Source organism: Oncorhynchus mykiss, chromosome 7, assembly GCF_013265735.2.
Source record: "Oncorhynchus mykiss isolate Arlee chromosome 7, USDA_OmykA_1.1, whole genome shotgun sequence".
Classification (NCBI taxonomy): Eukaryota; Metazoa; Chordata; class Actinopteri; order Salmoniformes; family Salmonidae; genus Oncorhynchus; species Oncorhynchus mykiss.
The window spans coordinates 17,370,634-17,398,296 of NC_048571.1; the positions used below are offsets into that span (position 1 = coordinate 17,370,634).

A 27,663-nucleotide genomic window follows, 5' to 3' on the forward strand; every position below is an offset into this window, starting at 1 on the left:
AAAGCTGTGATTATGTTACCGCAGAACAGGACAGGGCAGGAGTCATGTGCTGGAGCAGTCACGGCAAAAAGACGATGGAATACTAAAGCGTTTCACCACATCGTTATAAAAGCCTTTGATGGTGAGGGTTTCAGGCAAATCTCAACAAAAGCTTGAGATCTATATAAAAGCTTAAGAAACATGCATTTGTTAAAAAGCTTAGTGGAAGCACTTACAGTCTTTATGATACAGATTGAGAACAGCATGAGAGTGGACTATATTCATGCACACTGTCCTGCAAGGCCATGCAGGTTATGGTGTAATTTTGGAAAAGGCAGTAATGTTGGAGGTGCATTGCAATGAAAATCCTCAGCAAATGATTACACACATGCACTTGCGCTCGCACGCACACGCACACGCACACGCACACACACACACACACACACACACACACACACACACACACACACACACACACACACACACACACACACACACACACACAAGGCTGCTGGCCCAGACGGCATCCCTAGCCGGGGCCTCAGAGCATGTGCAGACCAGCTGGCTGGAGTGTTTACGGACATATTCAATCTCTCCCTATCCCAGTCTGCTGCCTCACTTGCTTCAAGATGTCCACCATTGTTCCTGTACCCAAGAAAGCAAAGGTAACTGAACTAAATGACTATCGCCCCGTAGCACTCACTTCTGTCATCATGAAGTGCTTTGAGAGGCTAGTTAAGGATCATATTACCTCTACCTTAACTGACAACTTAGACCCTTAGACCCGCTACCTTCCAGAAGGCGAGGTCAGTACAGGTGCATCAAAGCTGGGACCGAGAGACTGAAAAACAGCTTCTATCTCAAGGCCATCAGACTGTTAAGTAGCCATCACTAGCCGGTACCACCCGGTTACTCAACCCTGCACCTTAGAGGCTGCTGCCCTATGTACATAGATATGGAATCACCAGTGACTTTAATAATTGAACACAAGTCACGTTAATAATGTTTACTTGCTGCTTTACTCCTTTCATATGTATATACTGTATTCTATTCTACTGTATTCTAGTCAATGCCACGCAACATTGCTCATCCTAATATTTATATATTTCTTAACTCCATTCTTTTACTTTAGATTTGTGTATATTGTTGTGAATTGTTAGATATTACTGCACTGTTGGAGCTAGGAACAGAAGCAATTTGCTACACCCACAATAACATCTGCTAAATATGTGTTTGTGACCAATAACATTTGATTTGATTTGATTTGACACACATACACACACTAATGCACTGGTTACAAAGGTGCTTTGCTTTCCTATAATCTAGGTACTATCTGTCGCTATTGGACCTGTCCAAGGTTCTGAAACGCTATAGCCTAGTATAGACCGTTCAGGTCAGCACAGGGCTCACTTTAAAACCAAGAAGACATACGACATTTGTATAAAAGTAATGCAGTTACTATTGGAAATTTGATGAACCAGAAGTTTGACATCAGAAACTCATTTGCAAGCTGCCCGCGAAGGAATTTGATTTCCATTAATGGGGATGGCCGGTGTAGGTCTGTAGGCATAATCAAGTATCCCCTGTTTGGATTGGCTTAAAAAGTAATGTTTTACTGCGAACATTGGTATGGTGGCCAATGGGTATTTCACGTAGGCTATGTTCATGGATTGGTTGATTTTGCAGCAAGTGATAATAAATAATTGGTTCATATGCAGAGGGTTCTCTATCCTCCGCTTTCAATGTACTGCCCTGCGCACAGAAGAACAATTGTTGTTGAGATGCTGACTTGAAGAGCCGGCCTTAAGCGACACACAATTATTATTTAAAAACATTGTCGCGGTGACGCAAAGGTTTCAAATGAACAGTGGACTGGTTAGGTTATAGAGAGATGCATGAGTAGTGCGTGTGCGCCTGGTGGTTATGCTACTAATGACAGCGTGATGCATTTATGCGAGCTTGCAGTCGCCGCCTCCGGACAGAGCCGTTGTAGAAGAAGATGCTGAATCAGCTGCGCGCTCGTGAGATAGACTACCCCGGATAGGCTATGTCTCCTTTTCCAATTTCACAAATTTCTCCCTTGCTTCTGACAATAGAAGACGATACATTGGCACAGCGTTGGGAACAGTTTATTATTACATTTTGCTGCTGGAAATAAATAGGCTGCCTGTCTAGAGAGATGTGCATCGCTCCAAAGGAGACATCAAGTTTGACAACTGTAACCATCTAGGCTACGATGAAGCAGGTTGCACGAGGAGTTAGAGCATTTGGTTTGGCTGGAGACTTTATGTTACCGCTTATATCAATGGCATGACTATTTCACCACGCACAATGGAGGATAAATCCAACAAACTAATTTTGATTCCGATACTGGCCGTGGTCTTCTTGATGATAGGCTATCAGTACATTTGTTCAGCCGGCAGTAACTCTTGTCGCTTTCTAACTGGGGACAAGTTGAGTGGAATGTTCCGCCAATATCACTCGGGGGACGACATTTACGCGTACCAAGATGGGCTGGACGAGGAGGGTTCCTCAAAAATTCTGTCTAAATTCAATTTTACTGACCGAGACCTTGAGCGACACGTGGATTTCAACATCAAAGGAGATGACGTTATAGTGTTCCTCCACATCCAGAAAACCGGTGGGACTACTTTCGGACGGCACCTTGTCCGAAACATTCACCTCGAACAGCCCTGTGATTGTATGCCCGGACAGAAGAAATGTACCTGTCACCGCCCGGGCAAAGCGGAGTCCTGGCTTTTCTCCAGGTTCTCTACTGGCTGGAGTTGTGGTCTCCATGCGGACTGGACCGAGCTCACTAACTGCGTGCCTGCAGTGATGAACAAGAAAAGCAAGAAGGATGCTCAGAGGAACGGACGGTAAGGGGTCTCAATTTGATTATTGCTCCTGTACCTAATCAGTAGACCCTAAACTGTTTGTGGCCAGGAGAAACAGTGTGATGTGCAAGTGTACATTGACAGAATTCAATTCAGTGATCAGATAGGTTTGAAAGAATAATGTAGCCTATACTACATTTCTATAACAGGAACAATAGCATGCAAAGGGTGGAAAACCCCGACTCTCAGGGGCTGCAGTGGGCAGGCTTTTCTTCCAACTCAGCATGAACACTGATTAAAGTCGTTATGGTTTGTATTAAAATACTATGATTAGCCTCTCTTTTGAATAGAGCTAAAAGCTTGATTAAAAGAATAGAAGGCAAGGAGCTTGACTAAAGATGTGAAAAATGTCCCCCCTTGCACTCATGTTCCCGTTGAAAATGAATTTGCACTTTTCTGAAGGCTTTAACAGGCAATAGTTATCCTCACAGAGGGCTACTTACTGTACATGACGCCTTTATACATGGCTATAAACACATTATAAACACCTTATAAACTGCATCTATGTCAGGGTTATTCCACTCTGGGGTAGAAAGGCTGAAACACTTCTAGTTAAAACATTTTAAAAAAAAACTTGTTCCCTTTTTACTTTTTGGGTTCTGCTTGACATTACAATCATTTAATCTTCTTGTATTTTGGTTGGTGCATTTGTCCTCTTGTTGGTCCTGATCCCATACTTCTTACTGTAGATTTAGGATGTACTGTAACCATAGGGATAATACAAGAAGAGCACTGTAGATTATCCCCATGGTTTTTATTGGTATCAAGAGTTCAAAGATAATCAATGATTATGAGGGTGTTATAAAATACCATATAGACTGAGATAGTAAAACCTGAAACAGTAAATCTGGTAACAATGCAGGTAAGTATCCAGAAATATGATCTGCTTGTATAGGAACAATAAGCATGGAAATGAAACGGATCAAACGGTCAGACCAGAACCATGGCACTGGTTTGTTAAAGTTCCAATGCAGTCATTTTAATCTCAATATCAACTCATTTCTGGGTAGCAATTAATTACCTTCATTTGAGAAAAAAATCTAAATGGGAAAATATAAACAAAAATAGCTTGTCAGCAAAGAGCAATTTCTCAACAAAGATATTTGCTAAGCCTGTCTGGGCGTCATCTGAGTGGGGAGGGGGAAACTGAAAACAAGCTGTTATTGGCAGAGAGGTTTGGAACTTTCTTTCTTATTGGTCTAGGCAAGCCAGGCAAGCCAAAATTCCATCCCACCAAAACAGACTGAAATTTCAGGCGGCCTTTTCAAACAGCTCTTACTATAAAGGGCACTATCATCATTTTCACAATTTTACAGTATTATTCCAAACTCATAGTGGGGAAATATATAAAACACATGAAAAACATGTTTTTAACTGCACTGGGCCTTGACATTGGAAATTGAGAGGTTGTCACTGAGAGTCTCCGTGCCTATAGGCTAGTATGGAGCATCTATGTGGACATGTTGGTCTTTAGTGGAGCCAAAGCTGCCATCTGTCTATTGTTGCCCTCGGGTCAACTCACAGACACCCCATCATCTGGTCTCCCCTGGTCGAGGCTGTGTCAGGGCTGGTGCCAGAGCTCTGACAGCGTTGGCATTTCCAGGCAGTCCCCATGCAACTCCAGAGCATGGGACGCTTCAGTCAGGCTAACGCATGAAAGGTCACATCCATCCCAGCAGATCCTGTCACATCAGACTACTTTCATTGGAATGCCTACCGTGGGTGAATGTGGATGTATCTCCTGTTCCTAACCAACATGATCAGGATTAGGCTCTGCACTAATGCTAAAATGCCTCCCTCCCTCCCTCCCTCCCTCCCTCCCTCCCTCCCTCCCTCCCTCCCTCCCTCCCTTCTTGACTTCCGTCCTACTTTCCACATCATTTACCTTCACTTGACCAACCCCATCAGTGAGTCATGCGAGGTTACTGCCAATTACTAATAAGAGCACCGTGCCACAGAGTCCAGCATGGCGTGCTCCTCACAACAGCAACACACTGCTCCAACCTTAGAACCTCCTTAATTTGTCACTTCTGCTCTTCCACGGTCAGCTGCAATGGTAGGAAAGAGAGAGAGAGAGAGCGAGAGAGAGAGAGTGAGAGTGAGAGAGAGAGAGAGAGAGGAGGCAAACCTCACTGTCTCACCCAAGTAGAAAGATAACATAATTAATGACCTGTTCTGGGGTCAATTCCATCTCAGAACAATCAAATTTGAATGGCATTGAATCACCGGCTATGAACTGGAAAACTGACCATTATCTTTGACAGTTTTTTTTTCTTCAATTCATTGAAAATGAAAGTCAAACCCTGAGGCTGACGGACAGGGCTTTTACTCAGAGCCTGTGAACATTGGCTAATGTGTTTCTTCCGCAAAGAGACACCACTACTAGAATAGACAAATATATTATTAACATTAACACAGAGATAAAACATCCTACCCAGGACCCACAGCAGTCTAGTAGTCTAATAATATGGGTTTTGTGCACAAAATCCAGTACACTGATGATTCAGCGTTGTCTTCCTCCTCCACGTTTCACTGGCACTGGGACCCAAAGCACACCATGAGAAAATGAGAAAAAACCCATCTGGTGGTAAATTTCTGACATTAATCTTGTCCTGCACTTAAGTCAATTTCTCATCCGTTAAATCCCTCAGCTCAAGATTCCCATCTGAGGAGAAGGCTGTTTTATGTAAGCTCCTCTCACAGTCAGTTCAGAGGGTAGATTGAATTTCTAACTGTATTTACAGTGAATTTCACATGATTGTCACAACCCATTTCACACACACACATATAACAAGGAAGTCACATCAGATAGGACCAAAATGAATAAGAACATGTCAATAAAATGAAATAAAACGGATAATATATGATCAGAAGGTGATTATCAGTGGAGGTGTAGCCCAGGTGTATTCATGTACAGCAGATGTCTCACACTCCGAGGTGTGTGTGTGTTCCAGACACTCTGTGTAGATCAACCACACGCACGCACGCACACAAGCACGCACACACACATGCACACAGAGCTCGGAGCATGCTCTTCACACATCATTAGGACACAGCATCCCGGTTCTGACACTCATTACCCTTTTTTTCTTCACAGAAGGCAGGAGAGAGAGAGACGTATGATTTCCGACCTTAATTAGCCAAGTTGGTATAAGGTAATTCTGTCATTAGTGTGTTCCCTCTGTGTAGTTTCTATAGACCTGGAATTAACTGGACCAGGGCTTCCCAAACTCAGTCCTGGGGCCTCCCAGTGGTGTACATTTGGGGTTTTGCTCTAGCACAACACAGCTGATTCAAATAGTCCAAGCTTGATGAAGAGTTGGCTATTTGAATCAGCTGTGTAGTGCTAGAGCAAAAACCAAAACCTGCACCCGGGGGGGGGGGGGGGGGGGGGCCCAGAACCGAGTTTGGGAAACCCTGAACTAGACCAAAGGTCCATTCAGTTATTATTTCCCATAGAAGTTGGTGAATGGATCATATGCCTTAATAAAGTCTTGTGTCAGCAACACCTTCTCCCAGCAATTGCCTGGGAAGTCTCTCAAAAAACCGAATGTGTCGTTGGTTTGGATCATATTCCCAAAATGTATCAGTCCCTAATCAGAACGTAACATGTTCCATTGTAACGTAATATCATGTATTCTGCAGAGGCATTCAGAGGATAGTAGTAATCTCCACACTCCTTTACAGGAGATTAGAGATTACATTGTTTTATCATCTGGAGGCAGATTAAGGAGCAGATCCCGATTTATACACAAACTTGTCGCTCTTCACGTGCATACAGCACGTCACTAAAGCCCCGGATACAAGCCTCTTTCTACTTGTGCCTTTCCCCTCTCATTTTCTGTCTTATCGAGAAGTGTTTTGAGTACACAGGTTTCACGACAGAGAATCTGTGTGAGTGGTATTACAGTAACAGCTGTGTGTGTGTGTGTGTGTGTGTGTGTGTGTAGCTCACCCAAGACAACCCAGAGGATTGGAAGTGACTTATTTAGAAGAAAACAACTGCTAAGATGAACATGTCAAGATCAATTCATGACTAATACCTCAAAGCTACTGTAAATACTAACACTCCAGGTTTGAGTATTAGAGTAGTAGCTGTGTCAAAGAATTTCAAAATACTTTTGTTTGACTCTGAATTTCTCTAATATAAGGTCATTTGAAACAGTGACATAACTTGACTGTTTTCATGTCGCCATGCCAAGTTATTTTCTGAGAAACAATCAGGACATGCTCATGAGTGACATGTGATTGCATCATTACCTGTTTGGCCATCTGTGTCTGTAGGCCATTGATGTGGTTCCATGTATTACTGTATGTAGTTCCATAAGCAGTACATGGTCTTTCTGATAACTGTGTTAAAGAGAAAGGTGACATGCTAACTACAATCCTGACAGGCTGCTGTGCTCCTGACTTGTATAGTTTATCTTTAGGAAATGTACAAATCTTTGCAACAAAAGCAGGTTTCTGTCAATTGAGAAATATGCGCTGCTCTGTGCTGGGGGGAAAGTGAAGGCTGAAATACATTGTGGTCCAAGTAACTCACTGGAGAGTCCATTATTCTTTGGTGTCTCCCCCCCCACCCACCGTCCCTCTCCCCCGCCCTCTCACGCTCGCCCTCGCCCTCCTTCTCCCACTCCCCTCTCTCTCTCTCTCTCTCTCTCTCTCTCTCTCTCTCTCTCTCTCTCTCTCTCTCTCTCTCAATCCAAGATCTACCCAGTAAATCTCTCATTTTATTCCACTGTCTCTGCACCAGTATGTATCCCTAGGGCTTTCCTGTAGCTCCCGAAATAGCATCCCAGATCTGAGACCATCAGAGAACCACAGTTAGCCCCCCCTCTCTCTTTGTCTACTCAATCTGAAATGGATCTGTGCCGTATCGAGTAACATTCCTTCTCTGCCTATTCTCCCGTGGTCTTGTAATGGACTGCACGTTGTACTGTGTGTGTGTGTGTGTGTGTGTGTTGGCACGTGGGCGTGTACGTGCGAGCACTGTAGGAAGGTATTCTATTATCACCTCATGTAACAACTGGCAGAGAACTCCAGTAGAGGAAGTGATCTGTTCAGTCACATCAACTAATTGCTCAATTAATATGCACAACTCTATTTAATCCAACAGCATCAGCCAAACAAGTGGTGTTAAGTAATCACAGCATCTCTAAAGGAAAAAAGGATTTCACACACAGCTGTTCATGCTTGGCTAGCGCGTAGCATCTTTCCCTTCTTTAAATGAGTGTTGCATCAGCATTCACGCTTCATCTGCGGAGAGAGACTATACACGCTGTCGAACAGACGCCGTTGAACAGGAGAGAGTGCAGAAGTGATCTGATTGGTCCCTAATACATGGTGACAGTCATATACATCCAGGAAGAGAAACAGTGGTTCTGTCCCAAATGTATCTCTAATCCCTATATAGTGCACCACTTTTGACCAGGGCCCATAGTGCTCTGGTTAAAACTAGTGAACTTTAGGGAATAGGATGACATTTGGGACTCACCCACTGAGAGAGATACAGTGACAGTCCCATTCTGCCCAGTGTGAGCTCTGATGTTACTTGCTCTGTATCAAACGTTCTCAGTGAGGACTTAGTGAGCTCAGTTGTCATAATTGGGGCTAGTTCCATTTTTTTTACCTGACCATGATGATCTCTGAGTGCGAGTCATTACAAGTTAATTACCCCAACAACACCTTAATATCCTGGAACTGGCTTGAGCAGCAATCAGTCAATTAACAAAATCAATCACACACTAGAGTGAATGGGTCTGTCCACTCCCACACTTGGTTGTACGGGCCGGAGACAGTGCTGAGAGTGTGAATGGACAAGAGGTCAGTCTGACCCATAGAACTGGAATTAGTTTCAATCTATTTCTAGGATCTGAGCTTACTCTACAGACAGCTCTCGCAGGTCTTTCAACTCTTGTGGAGTTGTCCTCCCTGCAGTCTCTAAGAAGGGGCTTTGTATATGTAGTATCTATGCTCTTTTTATCTTACCATATCATTCCCTGCCTCTTTTTTGTCACTTCTCCATCTCACCCTCTGTTTGTATTTTTCTGAGACCATGTGGTGCAGCTAGGGTTTATAATGCAGAGCTCCAGCTCTTTGTTTTGTTCTCTCTCTCTCTCTCTCTCTCTCTCTCTCTCTCTCTCTCTCTCTCTCTCTCTCTCTCTCTCTCTCTCTCTCTCTCTCTCTCTCTCTCTCTCTCTCTCTCTCTCTCTCTCTCTCTCTCTCTCTCTCTCTCTCTCTCTCTCTCTCTCTCTCTCTCTCTCTCTCTCTCTCTCTCTCTCTCTCTCTCTCTCTCTCTCTCTCTCTCTCTCTCTCTCTCTCTCTCTTCTCTCTCTCTCTCTCTCTCTCTCTCTCTCTCTCTCTCTCTCTCTCTCTCTCTCTCTCTCTCTCTCTCTCTCTCTCTCTCTCTCTCTCTCTCTCTCTCTCTCTCTCTCTCTCTCTCTCTCTCTCTCTCTCTCTCTCTCTCTCTCTCTCTCTCAGTGAGGATTCATTAAGTAGATCTCTAGACCAGACTGGGGAGGATATCTCCCACAGTCTGGCTGTTGGCAGTAGTCACACAGCTCCACATGGCTCTGGCTCAATAGACACACTGATGATCCAACTCCCATCTGATCGTTTCCCACACTAATATAACTCCCATACTGACATTCTAATATTCGGAAAGAAATGTTTAGGTGATTTGTTATGTTCAGTTCCCTGTTTTGACAATCTTTCAGGCCCCTACAGTAAGTATTGAATGAATCTGCCACTAAGTATAGTAACATTACCAGTGGTTGGTTGGTTAATGGTTTATGGTGAATGTTTAATTGCCGGTTAGTGATCATTTAGTTAGTGGTTAGCTCTGATATGTCTTTATTTTGGGCTCCCGAGTGGCGCAGTGGTCTAAGGCACTGCATCTCAGTGCTAGCGACATCATAGCAGTCCCTGGTTCAAATACAGGCTACATCATTTCTAGCTATGACTGGGAGTCCCTTAGGGAGGTGCCCAGCATTGGCTGGGGAAGGCTGTCATTGTAAATAAGCATTATTTTCTTAACTGATTTGCCTAGTTAAATAATATATATTTTTAAAAATTGCATCTCTCACTATCTTTCTATTTCTTGTCTAACTGCACGGTTCAAGGACACAACCTCCATTCCCAGCAGGAAATTCCACCTCCTGTAGGGGGCCGGGGAGCAGGAGGTCACAAACTCACACCCTCTGTGTCTCCTGCAGGGAAGCTAATTCACACACCAGAAAGGGGTGTCGGAGAGTGTTTGAGGGTGTTAAGTTTGGGAATAGGACAACCGATTGGGTTATTGTGAAGATGAAAGAGTATGATAGAAAATGGTACGCCTCGTGTAGCCTATGTGGGTGAATGTTGCTTCAGTGTGGTGTTAGTGACACCTTTGAATTGGATTTGCACTGGTTGTGTGGTTCACTCCCCAAGAATCATCAACACCCTAGCTTCAGTGTGAAGTAGAAACATCCACAACTTTCAAACCTCTTATCTACCAGTATCACACAATATGGCGGAAGTAAGGGTAGGGTAGGAATGCTAGTACACAAGTACCAGGTCAGGCAACCGTGATTTATTGAAATGTCTGATGGACTTATTCACCTCATTCGATTGGAATCACAGACAGTAGTCTCAGTTTGGCCAAACTTCCTATGGGGGGACTTCGTGCACAGACTTAGAACAGTCAACACAGCAGAAGAGTAAGAGATGGTGCTGCAGTGGATAGCAGCCATTTTACGGGCCCCGGACCAATTCTGCTTTTTGAGAACGTGTTCGTGTTCGCCATAATTTCCTATGAACGAAAACAGCTTCCGGACAGAACAGCGACCACTAACCTTGATTTGGATGACAATTTATACTTCAATGATTCAACAGCTCTGGACTTGCTGCTTACTCCAGACCAGGCGCTAATCCCCGGGACTCGAAAAGAGGAAGCGTCAGCCCAGGAAAGGCAGAAGAGCCGCCATCCTGACAAGGTTATGCTGATGAGCAAATAAACCGCCTCTACCCTCTGTTCTGTTGGCGAACATACAATCACTAGAGAACAAACTGAAGAACTGTAATGTTCTATGTTTCTCCATAAAATATTACAGGCCTTTATGGTTGAGTGGCCAAGCGGAAGCCATTCCACAGTAAAAGGCACAGAACTGCCCACTTGGAGTTTGACAAAAGGCATCTAAAGGACTCTCAGACCACGATAAACAAGATTCTCTGGACTGATGACACCAAGATTGAACTCTTTGGCCTGAGTGCCAAGTGTCACATCTGGAGGAAACCTGGTACCATCCCTTCGGTGAAGCATGGTGGTGGCAGCATCATACTGTGGGGATTGTTTTCAGTGGCAGGGACTGGGAGACTAGTTGGGACTCTAAGATAAAGTCTCTGAATGTCCTTGAGTGGCCCAGCCAGAGCCCGGACTTGAACCCAATCGAACATCTCTGGAGAGACCTGAAAATAGCTGTGCAGCAACGCTCCCCATCCAACCTGACAGAGCTTGAGAGGATCTCCAGAGAAGAATGGAAGAATCTACCCAGATACAGGTGCGCCAAGCATGTAGCGTCATACCCAAGAAGACTCGAGGCTGTAATCACTGCCAAAGGTGCTTCAACAAAGTACTGAGTAAAGGGTCCACACCTCTCTGATTCACAGGGCTTAAATGCGGAAGACACATTCAGTTAAATACATTCAGTTGTACAACTGGCTAGGTATCCCCCTTTCCCTTTCCTTTCCTAATACATATTTAAATGTGATATTTCCGTTTTTTTATACATTTGCAAAAATGTCTAAGAACTTGTTTTTGCTTTGTCATTATGGGGTATTGTGTGTACATTAATGAGGGGGAAAAAAACTATTTAATACATTTTAGAATAAGGCTGTAACGTAACAAAATGTGGAAAAAGTCAAGGGGTCTGAATACATTCCGAATGCACTGTACATCTCGCTGGTTTTTCCATGCAGCCTCAGGTAGGACAAAATGTCTCTTTGGTAACAACAGCTGGTGCATGATCTTTAATGTTAAGGAAGTCTCAAGTTTTTGTTTGCCTGAGTTAGAATACCTCATGATAATCTGCAGACTATACTATTTACCAAGAGTTTTCATCTATATTTTTCTAATCTATTTTCCACCACAATCCGATGCTGGCACTAAGACTGCACTCAATGAGCTGTATAGGGCCATAAGCAAACAGGAACATGTATAGACAGTACATACTGCGGTGCTTCTCATGGCTGGTGATTTTAATGCAGGGAAACGGAAATTAGTTTTACTTCATTTTTACCAGCATATCACCTGTACTAAATGCAATAAAACTCAACATCACGTTTACTCCACACACCTAAACTCATACAAGGCTCTCCCCTGCCCTCCCTTTGGCAAGTAGGACCAAAACTCTATACCTGCTTACAAGCAAAAATTCAAACAGGAAGTACCAGTACCAGTACCATACATTTTTCCATTATTAAAGTGGCTGGAGTTGAGTCAGTATGTTGGCAGTAGCCACTCAATGTTAGTGGTGGCTGTTTGATGGCCTTGAGATAGAAGCTGTTTTTCAGGCTCTCGGTCCCTAATTTGATGCACCTGTACTGACCTCGCCTTCAGGATGATAGCGGGGTGAACAGGCAGTGGCTTGGGTGGTTGTTGTCCTTGATGATCTTTATGGCCTTCCTGTGACATCGGGTGGTGTAGGTGTCCTGGAGGGCAGGTAGTTTGCCCCCGGTGATGCGTTGTGCAGACCTCACTACCCTCTGGAGAGCCTTACGGTTGTGGGCGGAGCAGTTGCCGTACCAGGCGGTGATACAGCCTGACAGGATGCTCTCGATTGTGCATCTGTAAAAGTTTGTGAGTGCTATTGGTGACAAGCCGAATTTCTTCAGCCTCGTGAGGTTAAAGAGGCGCTGCTGCGCCTTCTTCACCACGCTGTCTGCGTGGGTGGACCAATTCAGTTTGTCCGTGATGTGTACGCCGAGGAACTTAAAACTTACTACCCTTTTATGGGATATTGTTTTGAGTTAGTGCACGTAGCACCTCTGTAGTCACGGTTTGTTGTTTGTTTCGTTCTTTCTTTGTTGTTTTGTGCGTTTTTAAATAAATATTAAGTGGAAACCATATCGCGCTGCAGTTTGGTCCGATAATTATTCCAGCGAACGTGACAGAATATCCCATCAAATCAGGACCAAGCAGCGTGCCCAAAGAGGGAAGGATTTCCGGACAAGGGAAGAAGTGATGGGGAGATGCGAAATCCTTCCTTGGCGACAGACGGAAGGAGATTATGGAGGACAGCGATGACGAAAAGGTTTGCGGCTACAGAACGCCTAAGGACAACACCAAGTTTTTATTTGGGGGGTGGCACATGGAGCTTGCGGCTGAGCAGAGGGAAGAGCAAGAGACTGTCAGGGAGGCAATGACAAAGTTGGGAGAGAGTGAGATGAGAGAGATGTTGTGCAAGTGTGTTCTGCTCAACGTCTGACCAGAGGATCCGGTTAGCAGCCTGGTGCAACCTGTGCCGGTTCCACACTTCTGGCCTCAAGTGCACCTCTCCAGTCCGGTACGTCATGTTTCTCCTCCTCGCACTCTCCCTGAAGTGCGTGTCCCCAGTCCGGTAATTCCTGTACCTGCTCCTCGCACTCTCCCTCAAGTGCGCCTTCCCAGTCAGGTACGTCCTGTGTCTGCTCCCAGCACTCGCCCGAAGTGCGTGTCACCAGTCTGGCGCCACCTATGCCGGCTCCAGGTACTAGGCCTCCAGTGCGCCTTCCCAGTCCGGTGCGTCCTGTGCCTGCTCCTCGCACTCGCCCTGAGGTGCCTGCCACCAGTCCGGTGCCACCTGTGCCGGCCCCACGCATCAGGCCTCCAGTTCTCTTCCCCCGTCCAGAGCTTCAGGCGACGGTCCCCAATCCAGAGCTTCATGCGATGGTTCACAATCCAGAGCTTCCGGCGACGATTCACAGACCATAGCTTCCGGCGACATTTCACAGTCCGGAACCTCAAACGGCGATCCACAGTCCAGAACCTTGAACGACGGTCCACAGTCCGGAACCTCCAACGACGGTCCACAGTCCGGAACCTCCTGAGACGGTCCACTGTCCGGAACCTCCTGAGACGGTCAACGGTCTGGAACCTTCCTGTGATGGTCAACGGTACAAAACCTCCAGCTCCATGGCCGGAGCCTTCCCCTGCGCAGATGCCCAGTCTTAGCATGGCGTCCAGTCCAGCTCCAAGGCCAGAGTCTTCTTCTGCGTTGGTGCCCAGTCCAGGCACAGCGTCCAGTCCCGCTCCATGGCTGGAGCCTTCCCCTGCGCCGGTGCTCAGTCCAGGCACGGCGTCTGGTCCAGCTCCATGGCCGGAGCCTTCCTCTGCACTGACATCCAGTCCAGATCTGGTGTCCAGTCCTGCTCCATGGCAGGAGCCTTCCTTGACACCGATGTCCAGTCCAGGCACAGTGTTCAGCCCGGGTCCATGGCTGGATCCACGGCATGAGCGGGTTCTTCGTCCTGCACCAGAGCTGCCCCCGATGCTGGCGGATCCGCGGGATGAGCGTTTTCTTCGTCCCGCACCAGAGCCGCCACCGATACTAATCACCCCCCCTATCCTCCCCATTTGGTTTCAGGTTTTGCGGGGGGGGGGGGGGGGGGGGGTACTATCATGCCCTGACCATAGAGAGCCTTTGTTTTTCAATGGTATAGTAGGTCAGGACGTGACTGGGGGTATTCTAGTTATTATTTTCTATGTGGGGTTCTAGTTTCGTTTTTCTATGTAGGTGTTTGGGTATGATTCCCAATTAGAGACAGCTGGCTATTGTTGTCCCCATAATTTTTTTCCACCTGTATTTTATGGGATATTGTTTTGAGTTAGTGCACGTAGCACCTCTGTAGTCACGGTTTGTTGTTTGTTTCGTTCTTTCGTTTGTTGTTTTGTGCGTTTTCAAATCAATATTATGTGGAAACCATATCGTGCTGCAGTTTGGTCCGATAATTATTCCAGCAAACATCACAACTAGTGTTGTCACGATACCAGCATTTTGACTTCAATACCAGACTTAGTATCACAATACTCAATAACATCACAACACTCAATACCAAAACAATTCCAAAACGATACCACAGCAAAAAATAAGGCATATTAGCCAATGCCACAGAATGGCACCTCATCCAGACAGATTAACTCAGCTACTGCTCTGTTAAATTGTTGGGCATCTTTTGAGCGCATTTTATTACATCAACATATTTCAGAGACAGTCATGTATACATTAATGAATCAATTAGACATGAATGAATCAATTAGACAATAATCAATCATTTATTTGAATGGTAAATCTCTGTCGAAAAACTGGGTAAATCAACATGTAGGCTTATCCACAATACAGGTGAATACATATTCAATAGGAGTGTGTACATGCATTGAGTTATTGAGCTTGTTTTGGCAGATTTCACGGGACTACAGATGACAAACAATCTGTTTCCCTTCCATTTTGGACTTATTTAATTGTACTGATCTATCACGTTTCAGTTATGCCCCAGATGCAGACAGTGTCGAAGAAACAAAAGTTTATTTCTAATACAGGGGCAGGCAAACGACAGGTCAAAGGCAGGCAGGGGTCAATAATCCAGAGAGGGTAATAATTTATGGTAAAGGGTCCAGAACAGCAGGCAGTCTCAGGGTCAGGACAGGCAGGGGTCAATAATCCAGTAAGGTGGGGTCAGGTACAGAACGACAGACAGTCTCAGGGTCAGGGTAGACAGAATGGTGAAAACCCGGGAAGAATTAGAAAACAGGAGCAAGAAACAGGCAGGAGCAGGGGAACAAACGCTGGTAGGTTTCACAAACAAAAGAAAGTGGCAACAGACAAACAAAGAACACAGGTATAAATACACAGGGGATAATGGGGAAGATGAGTGACACCTGGAGGGGGAGACAAGCACAAAGACAGGTGAAACAGATCAGGTTGTGACAGTACCCCCCCCCCCCCCTCTAGAAGCGCCACCTGGAGTCCTACCTGGGTGCCAGGTGGCGGAAACAGGAGACAAAGGACTGTGAGACATGGGTTTAATTCTGGACACATGAAAGGTGGGATGTATGCGAAGGGTACAGGAGCCGGGGTCCGGTGGCAATCCGCTTGTCGTCGATACCTGGAGGTGGTCTTGAGAAGGGCCGACCGGGCTCTCCTCCAGGTACGCCGATAGCGGCGGATAAACATCTGGGCAGAAGGTATGACGACCTCTTCTTCCTGCTCAGGCAAGAGCGGGCTGATACCCCAGGGAACTCTCAAAAGGTGATAGGCCCATGGCAGAGCAGGGAAAGGTGTTGTGGGCGTATTCGACCCACACAAGCTGCTGGCTCCAGGTGGTGGGGTTGGCGGAGACCAGGCAGCGCAGAGTAGTCTCTAGGTCTTGGTTGGCTCACATCGACTGGCCTTTGGACTGGGGGTGGAACCCGGAGGACAGGCTGGCCGACGACCCAATGAAGGTGCAGAATGCCTTCCAGATCCGGGACGAGAATTGAGGACCCAGGTCGGAGACCATGTCAATGTGCAGTCTATGGATCCGGACATGCTGACATGCTGCACCATGAGTTGGGCCGTCTCCTTGGCAGAGGGTAGCTTGGGGAGAGGAATGAAGTATGCGGCTTTGGAAAACCGATCCACAAGGGTCAGGATGGCGGTGTTGCCATCAGACAGGAGGAGACCCATGACAAAATCTAGGGAGATGTGGAACCAGGGACGGTGAGGGACAGGCAGAGGTTGGAGGAGACCAGCCGGAGCTTGCCGAGGAGCCTTATTCAGTGCACAGACCATGTAAGCGGCGACAAATGCGGAGACGTCAGGAACCATGGTAGGCCACCAAAAGCATTGTTGCACAATAAGCCAGGGTCCGCTGGGAGCCCAGGTGGCAGGCAAGCCTGGAGGAGTGGGCCCACTCCAGGACCTTCGAGCGGACTGCGTCAGGAACGAACATCCGGTTTGGCTGGGAACGCTATGCCTCCCAAACCTGCTTCGCTATTCCCCAGCTGGGTGCTGTCGCCAGGCATGAGGTGGGTAGGATGGTCTCAGGTTCTGCGGTACAGCCCCTCTGAAGTCAGCGCAGCCTGCCCCAGGACGTCTTCCTGGGGCCTGGGAAGTTGCCCCGGACCTCTCCGCCATTCCCGTGGAGTACCAGGACCTCCAGGAGGTGTTCAGTAAGGCCCGGGCCACTTCGCTGCCGCCGTACCAACCATTTGACTATGGGAATTATCTTTTCCCAGGCACCACTCCGCCCCGGGGGACGACTGTACTCTCTTTCGGTTCCGGAGACCAAGGCTATGGAGACCTACATTGAGGACTCCCTAGCAGCTTAAATTTAGAGAGGGAGATATAAAACTCCAGCTTCAGAGATTTTTGCAATTCGCTCCAGTTATTGGCAGCAGAGAACTGGAAGGAAGGGCGGCCAAAGTAAGTGTTGGCTTTGGGGATGACCAGTGCAGTATACCTGCTGGAGCGCGTGGGTGTTGCTATGGTGACCAGTGAGCTGAGATAAGGCAAGGTTTTACCTAGCAAAGACTTGTAGATGACCTGGAGCCAGTGGGTTTGGCGACGGATATGTAGTGAACCAGACACCTAGGTATTTGTAGTTGTCCACATATTCTAGGTCAGAACCGTCCAGAGTAGTGATGCTAGTCGGGCAGGAGGGTGCGGGCAGCAATCTGTTGAAGAGCATGCACTTAGTTTTACTTGCATTTAAAAGCAGTTGGAGGCTACGGAATGAGTGTTGTATGTCTTTGAAGCTCGTTTGGAGGTTTGTTAACACAGTGTCCAAAGAAGGGCCAGATGTATACAGAATGGTTTAGTCTGCGTGGAGGTGGATCAGAGAATCACCAGCAGCAAGAGCGACATCATTGATATATACAGAGAAAAGAGTCTGCCTGAGAATTGAACCCTGTTGCACCCCCATAGAGACTGCCAGAGGTCCGGACAACAGGCCCTCCGATTTGACACACTGAACACTATCTGAGAAGTAGTTGGTGAACCAGGCGAGGTAGTCATTTGAGAAGCCAAGGCTATTGAGTCTGCCGATAAGGAAGTGCTGATTGACAGAGTTGATAGCCTTGGCCAGGCCGATGAAGACGGCTGCACAGTACTGTCTTTTATCGATGTCGGTTATGATATTGTTTAGGACATTGAGCGTGGTTGAGGTGCACCCATGACCAGCTCAGAAACCAGATTGGATAGTGAAGAAAGTGCGATGAGATTCGAAATGTTCGGTGATCTGTTTATTAACTTGGTTTTTGAGGATTTTAGAATGTCAGGGCAGGATGGATATATGTCTATAACAGTTTGGGTCTAGAGTGTCTCCCCCTTTGAAGAGGGGAATGACCGCGGCAGCTTTCCAATCTTTGGGAATCTCAGACGATACGAAAGAGATGTTGAATAGGCTAATAATAAGAGTCTTAACAATTTCGGCGGATAATTTTAGAGAGAGGGTCCAGATGAGAGGGTCCAGTGCTGAGATGTTGGCCGGGGTAGGGGTAGCCAGGTGGAAAAGCATGGCCAGCCATGAAAAAATGCTTATTGAAATGATCGATTATCGTAGATTTATTGGTGGTGACAGTTTTTCCTATCCTCAGTGCAGTGGGCAACTAGGAGGAGGTGCTCTTATTCTCCATGGACTTTACAGTGTCCCAAAACGTTTTGGAATCAGTGCTACAGGAAGCAAATTTCTGTTTGAAAAAGCTAGCCTTAGCTTTCCTAACTGACTGAGTATATTGGTTCCTGACTTCCCTGAAAGTTGCATATCGCGGGGGCTAGTTTATGCTAATGCAGAACGCCACAGGATGTTTTTGTGCTGGTCAAGGGCTGTCAAGTCTGGGGTGAACCAAGGGCTATATCTGTTCTTAGTTCTACAATTCTTGAATGGGTCATGCTTATTTAAGATGGAGAGGAAAGCACTTTTGATGAGCAACCAGGCTTCCTCTACTGACGGGATGAGGTCAATATCCTTCCAGGATACCTGAGCCAGGTCAATTAGAAAGGCCTGCTCGCTGAAGTGTTTTAGGGAGTGTTTGACAGTGATGAGGGGTCGTTTGACCGCGGACCCATGGCGCATGCAGGTAATGAGGCAGTGATCGCTGAGATCCTGCTTGAAGACAGCAGAGGTGTATTTAGAGGGCAAGTTGGTAAGGATGATATCTAAGAGGGTTCCCATGGTTACGGATTTAGGGTTGTACCTGGTAGGTTCCTTGATAATTTGTGTGAGATTGAGGGCATCTAGCTTAGAATGTAGGACGTCCGGGGTGATAAGCATGTCCCAGTTTGTGTCACATATGGTGTCTAGGGCACAGCTGGGGGTTGATGGGGGTCTATAACAAGTGGAGAGAGAGAGACGTGTTCCTGGAAAGGTGGATTTTTAAAAGTAGAAGCTCGAATTGTTTGGCACAGACCTGAATAGTATGACAGAACTCTGCAGGCTATCTCTGCAGTAGATTGCAGCTCCGCCCCCTTTGGCAGTTCTATCTTGACGGAAAATGTTATAGTTAGGGATGGAATTTTCAGGATTTTTGGTTGCCTTCCTTTTTGGCGGAGTGTGCATAAGCAGTGAATTAAACAAACTTAGGGAGGAGGCTTCTAATCTTAACATGCATGAAACCAATGCTTTTACGGTTACAGAAGTCAACAAATGAGAGCGCCTGGGGAATGGGAGTAATGCTGGGGGCTGAAGGGCCTGGGTTAACCTCTACATCACCAGAGGAACAGAGGAGCAGGATAAGAGTACGGCTTAAGGCTAAAAGAACTGCTCGTCTAGTACATTTGGAACAGAGAGTAAAAGGAGCAGGTTTTTGGGTGCGGAAGAATAGATTCAAGGCATAATGTACAGACAAGGGTATGGTAGCATGTGAGTACAGTGGAGGTAAGCCTAGGCATTGAGTGACGATGAGAGAGGTTTTGTTTCTAGAGGCACCATTTAAACCAGGTGCGGTCACCGCATGTGTGGGGGGTGGAACATAAGGGCTAGCTAAGGCATATTGAGCAGGGCTGGAGGCTCTACAGTGAAATAGACAAAAAATTACTAACCAAAACAGCAATAGACAAGGCATATTGATATTAGGGAGAGGCATGTGTAGCCGAGTGATCATAGGATCCAGTGAGTGAAGCCCAGGAATTATCTGATGGATTTCTTTGGCTAAGTTGGGAGATGGGCCTAGCTTGAGGCTAGCTCCAGGCTAACTGGTGCTTGCTTCGGGACAGAATCCCCCTGGGAATCCCCCTGGGACGGTTACGTCGGTAGACCAGTCGAGATGGATCGGCGGGGCTCCGTGTCGGCAGCAAAGGATCCAGGCTAATTGGCAAAAGAGGTATTGAAGCCCGGGAATTATCTGATGGATTTCTTCGGCTAGCCCAGAGATGGGCCTAGCTCCAGGCTAGCTCCAGGCTAACTGCATCACGGCTTGGTATGGCAACTGCTTGGCATCAGACCACAAAGCACTACAGAGGGAAGTGCATACTGGGACGAGCTCCCTGCCATCCAGGACCTCTATACCAGGTGGTGCCAGAGAAAGGCCCTAAACATTGTCAAAGACTCCAGCCACCCAAGTCATAGACTGTTCTCTCTGCTACCGCACGTCAAGTGGTATCAGTGCATGAAGTCTGGAACCAGCAGGACCCTGAATAGCTTCTAACCCCAAGCCATAAGACCGCAAAATAGTTACCCAAATAGCTACCTGCACTATCTGCATTGTCCCTTTTTGAACTAACTCTTTTGACTCATTACATACACTGCTGCTACTATCAACCCTGTTGCCTAGTCACTTTACCCCTACCTATATGTACATATCTACCTCAATTTCCCCTGTGCATCAACAGTATTTATTCCTCTTGTTGTTCTTTTTTATTGTTAAAAAAATGATATCTTTCCTTTGTTGGGAAGGGCCCGTAAGTAAGTATTTCACTGTCAGTCTACACCTGTTGTTTATGAAGCATGTGACAAATACAATTGTATTTGATTTGAGCCATTTTCCACGAAGTGACTCAATTCCACCTCATCAAGCCAGTGTGTGTCCTTAATAGTAATGAATGAGAATTGTCTTGGCTAATATTGATCCCATGTTCCACATTTCCTCTACGGCGTGAGTTCCTTTAAAGCCTAAGCAAGCGAGGGGAAGGTGAGGGGAGGCAAGGGGGAGACAGCAATAGCGTCAAGTTCGCCCCACACACTCCGGGAAATCAATGAGAGGCTGTCTGCACTGCAGATGAAGGAGACTTGGAGATCAGGCCATAAGAGGGGCATAGACATAGAAATTCTAGGTCTATGGCAATACAAGGTGTTTCAACAACAATTGCTCCTGTTTTGAGTATCCCGTCCATTCATTTAAGTTAGTCATTGAGTGCTTTGTCTGTTATAGCAGCATACTGTTTTCTTAGAGTTGTATTTTTTTTATCATATGAGTTTGTGTCCAAGTATCTTCCCGACTACCATGGGTCCGAGTACCCATAACACCCTCTGTTCCCCTCAGACATTTCTAAACCAGAGAACTATGTCTAAAAGGTCAGCAGACACTGTATAGCTTACTGAAGGCCAGTGGATACAACTCCAGTCGTGTTAAATGCCATAAGCCAACTTCGCCCATTTAGTTAAAAAAAAAAAATCTTTGACCAATTATCTTTATTCAACCATCCATCAGACAGACACTGGGAGTCGTGGCAGGGCAGTATTGATTGCTTGTCCAGAGTGCTCCTATGCACTGTTGAAATGGTCAGTTATGAATGATTGAGAGGCACTCATCTTATTAGGGTGGATAGAGGCCTCTCTGCCACTGGGTCAGATGCATCTGAAATGGCACCCTATTTCCTATAACAATTCACTACTTTTGTCAAAATAAGTGCACTACATGGAATAGGGTGCCATTTTAGACACAACCATTGCATTGACCGTGCCAGGAGATGAGGAGGGGTGTTCCTCTGAATGAAAATGATTATGTAGTAGTGAATTACGTTGTTGCTCATTTACTTACTTTCCCTATATTGCTTGGTTTGCTATTTTATCTCAATAAATATTAGTGACTTCGTGGTTATGAATATTAAGTTATTTCGGCTTCTTACAGTACATGTTCATATTCCTTGTTGTAACACAACTTGAATTGAAGTTACACATGGATTTTGTGAGAGCAACACAGAGAGGAGCTGGGCTCATTTCAATCAATCAATCAATCAATCAAGTGTATTTACCTGAACCTCTCTGATTGAGCTCTGTGCGAATAGTAGTTTGTTTCTCAATGAAGTCATCAGACAGGATCAGTCCTCCAGCCACGCTAATAGAATCCGAGCTGTCTCATTCCATTATGGAAACCCAGTAGAATTCACACATATTTATTAGAGGAGTAGCAGCCCGCTACAGCTGTTGAAACAGTGGGAGGGAGTTGTAGTGTAGACGGTCATCTAAGGTCAGGGTTAAAGTACCGGTTTGAGGATGGTAAGCTAGATCTGTCCATGTACCTGCAGCATTTAACCTTTTACTGCAGTGGGCTGAACAAGGGTCCCACACAGAGTGTTTCTTGGTAGTCTTAAACAAATCTTCTTTGAAACTAAATTATACACACATGGTTATGGGCTTCAAAAATAGAAGACACATGTACCATGTCAGTTATAGAGTTGAAATGGATTACATTTTGAGTTTGCATCCCGATATTACACTTTATGTACATTTACATACAAAAATATAAAAACCATTTGACATAAACCCACCAGATATTCTGTGATAAAAAAAATAATTTATATCAATTATGAAATGATGAAAAATATGATGGACCCTAAGCATTGTTTGAGTGTCATTTATAAGGGATTGTAATATATGTATAAGCACACAGAGTATATACGATTTGCCGTTAGAAAGTTTGGTGTACAGTTTCACAGCTTGTTTTATTTAGATTTCATCCCATTTTATAGATGACTGGCACTAACACAGTAAAACAAGCCCTCAGGCTCTGGTCAGCTTCAAGTGATTGGAGTTCTTTCTGTGCTGTAGAAATGAAACTAGTATAATGAACAAAAAATATAAACACAACATGCAACAATTTACAGTTCATATAAGGAAATCAGTCAATTGAAATAAATTCATTAGGCCCTAATCTATGGATTTCACATGACCACCCACTGGGGAGCCAGGCCTAGCCAATCAGAAGGGCTTTGTTTTATCAGCTGTCCGGGGGGCTGGTCTCAGATGATCCCACAGGTGAAGAAGCCGGATGTGGAGGTCCTGGGCTGGCGTGATTACCCGTGGTCTGCGGTTGTGAAGCGGGTTGGATGTACTGCCAAATTCTCTAAAACGACATTGGAGATGGCTTATGGTAGAGAAATTAACATTCAATTCTCTGACAACAGCTCTGGTGGACATTCCTGCAGTCAGCATGCCAATTGCACGCTCCCGCAAAACTTGAGACATTTGTGGCATTGTGTTGTGTGACAAAACTGCACATTTTAGAGTGGCCTTTTATTGTCCCCAGCACAAGGTACACCTGTGTAATGATCATGCTGTTTAATCAGCTTATTGATATGCCACACCTGTCAGGTCGATGGATTATCTTGGCAAAGGAGAAATGCTTACTAACCGGGATGTAAACAAGTTTGTGCACAAAATGTGAGAGAAATAAGCTTTTTGTGCATATGGAAAATGTCTGAGATCTTTTATTTCAGCTCATGAAACATGGAACCAACACTTTACATGTTGCATTTATATTTTGGTTCAGTATATATGTAAATGCATGGAGTGTAGCCAGTCTGTAAGTCAACATCCATCCTGTTACAGAATATGATGTTGTCCCAGGTCAATTACATGCCAAACGTGTGCATGTTGAAACAATGTGTGTGTGCACTGTTGTTTTGCACAGTAAGATAAAGCTGAACACTCCATTGTTTGATGACGGACTCTATTAACTGTTGATTGATGCCCTGACCTTCCCAACCACTCTGTCGCTCGAACACACACACACACACACACACACACACACACACACACACACACACACACACACACACACACACACACACACACACACACACAGACGAGTAATCGGAGTGCTTTGACGTTCGCCCATTCATGTCAATAGGTCACTATTGAAGAATAGGAGGATGGAGCTAGAATGTCTGGATTGTGTGGAGACGTATTGATGGGCCTGTCCTGTGGTTAGCGGCCCAGATGTAGGATCTTAATTGGGCCTCTAACCAGGTAGCCTGCTGGTTAGAGCGCTGAGCCAGTAAACGAAAGGTTCCTAGATCGAATCCCCGAGCTGACAAGTTAAAAGTCTGTCCCTGAACAAGGCAGTTAACCCACTGTTCCTAGGCCGTCATTGTAAATAAGAATTTGTTTCTTAACTGACTTGCCTCGTTAAATAAATTATATTGTCACAGCAAAATAATCCTGCAGCAACAGGATTTGAACATTTAGTCAATAATGTCGCTTGAACAGTGGTTAGGCTATTAGCTGGTCAAAATGTAGTAACATGAAAAGTAATATACTCTTAATAGAACTGTGGGTTTTCAGTGAATTTATGCAAATCATTCTTGCGCTGAAGGAAAATGCTCAGCAACAAAAGGGTGATCAAATAAAGGTCCTACATCTGTAGGTAATGGAGGTCTAAAATGCCCCCTTCCCTGAAACACTGTGTAGGCAGCAGCTGTGGGAGTGTGTCCATCTCTATGTACAGCTCTGGGAGTGTGTGTCCATCTCTCTGTACAGCTGTGGGTGTGTGTCCATCTCTCTGTACAGCTCTGGGAGTGTGTGTCCATCTCTCTGTACAGCGGTGGGAGTGTGTGCGTGTGTATCATGAGAAAAAACTTTGTTAGGATCTATTTCTGCTGACACATTAAAATCTCGGTCGATGGTAGTCTGCCACCTCACAAATAATCTCCTAATTACCTTTGAGGGTGGTGTGTGTGTCCCCTGCACCAAAAGGTCAACAGTCAGGTGGTTCTTTAAATGGCAGTCACAGAGCCATTATTACCACTTCAGTGGTGCAGACTGACATTTCACTTTTCTCAATTACCCCTAAGAGGTTTGGTAGAAATCAATATTTGTTCATCAGAATAGAGACAACATCAGACATACTCTGACTACTCAACGCCATTGCTCACCGTTGAGAAAATCCTGTTCAAGCAATTCAGTTTCTGATCAGGCAAAATGTTAAGCAACTCAAGTTTCCTTTCCGGCAAAATGTTAGCAACTCAGTGTTGACTATGGCATCTATCTTATAAAGTGTCTGTTCCTTCTCCATCAGAATGTACAAGTGAATGCTTCGTGAAGCTCCGTCTCCTCTGACAGTCTACTCTTTTCCTACCCGCTCCTCATAGATCTCTAGCAGCTCGCCGTTAGGAATCTCAAAGTGGAAACAAGCAGCGCTCTATGTTTGACACAGTCTGACTCCATGTAGCTGCAGCTTTCAATTCTCAAACTCCCGTCACTACCTGTCAAGGGGGGTGCTACTATTTTTTCCCAGTGCCCAAAACGGTTCCCTTACTTTATTTGACTATGTAGAAAACGAATGTAGAAAATACTGCAATGCGAGTTGATCTGTGTTAGAAGAAGTGATTCTATATACATAGAAGGGGATCTCTCTGACTACACGCTCATCTTTAGCCTATATTCCCTTTTTTGATTTATGAGAAATCCTCTAGGGATTGGATGTTCGATAAATTGATAATCTTCCTGAAAAAGTACAGTAGAGCACAATGAAAAAGTACAGTAGAGCACAATGAAAAAGTACAGTAGAGCACAATGAAAAAGTACATTAGAGCACAATGAAAAAGTACAGTAGAGCACAATGAAAAAGTACAGTAGAGCACAATGAAAAAGTACAGTAGAGCACAATGAAAAAGTACAGTAGAGCACAATGAAAAAGTACATTAGAGCACAATGAAAAAGTACATTAGAGCACAATGAAAAAGTACAGTAGAGCACAATGAAAAGGTACAGTAGAGCACAATGAAAAAGTACAGTAGAGCACAATGAAAAAGTACAGTAGAGCACAATGAAAAAGGCTTCTTAAATGTAGCTATTTGTTATGTAGTGAAAGGAAGGTACCAAGTTATGCATATTCAGGAGCTAGGGAGGCCTAGCAATAAGATGAGAGATATCTCTTATTCCGTATTAAAAATGAGATAGCCCACTGTGCTCTCAGCTCATTAGGATCACTGTTTAGAGAGAGCGTTATCAGAGTTCTAGTGCTGGCTATTTTTAAATGTGAGAAATATAATATTTTCTTCACTCTTTTCATCGCCCCATTTCCACCTTTTTTTCTCTCTCACATGGTCAAATAATTATAGCTCATTGCCACCCTCTAGCTCATCAGTGAGTGTTAGATAGAGGGAGGGAAAGTGAAAGACGTGTGCCAGTCTCACTCTCTCTAACTCTCCCACTTCTCCCTCTTCCAAGTTCTGTCATTACAGATTGGAGAGCGCGGAGGAAAAAAGATAAGGACAGGAGACATGGAAAGGAAGCAAGTATTGAAACTAATGTCTCTTTCTGTCTTTTCTGCTGCAGGAACTTCTACTACATCACCATGCTAAGGGACCCTGTCTCCCGCTACCTGAGCGAGTGGAAGCACGTGCAGCGCGGCGCCACCTGGAAGACAGCCCTGCACATGTGTGACGGCCGCTCTCCCACCCAGGACGAACTGCCCGCCTGCTACAGTGGCGACGACTGGACCGGGGTCACGCTGACCAACTTCATGGACTGTCCTTCCAACCTGGCCAACAACCGGCAGGTCCGCATGCTGGCCGACCTCAGCCTGGTGGGCTGCTACAACGTCTCCACCTTCACCGCCGGCGCCGAACGGGAGCGCGGCCGCGTCCTACTAGCCAGTGCCAAGAACAACCTCCGCAACATGGCCTTCTACGGCCTGACCGAGTTCCAGCGCAAGACGCAGTACCTGTTTGAGCGGACGTTCGGCCTGCGCTTCATCCAGGCTTTCACGCAGATCAACAGCACGCGGGCGGCCAGCGTGGGGGTGGGGGAGGGGGCTCTGCGGCGGCGCATCGAGGGGCTCAACGCCCTGGACGTGGAGCTGTACGAGTACGCCAAGGAGCTGTTCCTCCGGAGGTACCAGTACAGCCGCCAGACACAGCACCGGGAGCAGAGGCTGAGGAGGAGGCAGGAGAGGCAGGAGGAGAGGCAGCGGCTACACCAGCACACAGCCTCTATCTCCAAAGCCAGGAGGGAGGAGGAGGAGAGGGAGATAGAGGGGGTGGAAGGGGAAGAGGTGAGAGGTGTAGCCACCACAGAGGACTACAGCAGCCAGGTGGTGAGATGGTGAGGCCGTAACATCCATGTAAGGACTAGTACTTCCTGTCAGTTTCTCTCTCTCTCTGCCTTGGGCTGCCCAATGGTGTCTTAATCTTTCAGATGGATGTATTTATTATTACTATGTATTATGATGTGGTAAACTTTAGTTTCTCCTCTCATGCAGAGTTTATTGTGTGTTCATTTTCTAATGCTTGTCTGTTCTTCAAAGTTGCTGAACAACTCTAGGACTGTACGTAAATAAAATGAGCGCCTCAGGATTCTTGAAAAGTAATGTGGTTCGCTTAGGGTTGCAAAGGGAGGGTGCAGTACTGTGCAAACATTTTAGGCAGGTAAGCTAACAAGGTGAGGTTGCTGAAGACAGTTTACTGTCAAAAGTCATACACCATGGCAAGACTGAGCCCAGCAACAAGACACAAGGTAGTTATACTGCATCAACAAGGTCTCTCCCAGGCAGAAATATCAAGGCAGACAGGGGTTTCCAGATGTTTTTTGAAGAAGCACAAAGAAACGGACAATGTTGAGGACCGTAGATTCA

At 45.7% G+C, this 27,663-nt stretch overlaps 1 protein-coding gene across 1 annotated transcript; it reads left to right on the plus strand.

Moving 5' to 3' along the window:
• Positions 1-1,744: 1,744 nt before the first annotated feature.
• Positions 1,745-27,385, plus strand: LOC110527410 (heparan-sulfate 6-O-sulfotransferase 3-B). Its single transcript, XM_021608660.2, has 2 exons — positions 1,745-2,858; positions 26,367-27,385. The coding sequence occupies exons 1-2, from the start codon at positions 2,290-2,292 to the stop codon at positions 27,136-27,138; spliced, it is 1,341 nt and encodes a 446-aa protein (XP_021464335.2). The 5' UTR covers positions 1,745-2,289; the 3' UTR covers positions 27,139-27,385.
• The last annotated feature ends 278 nt before the right edge of the window (positions 27,386-27,663 follow it).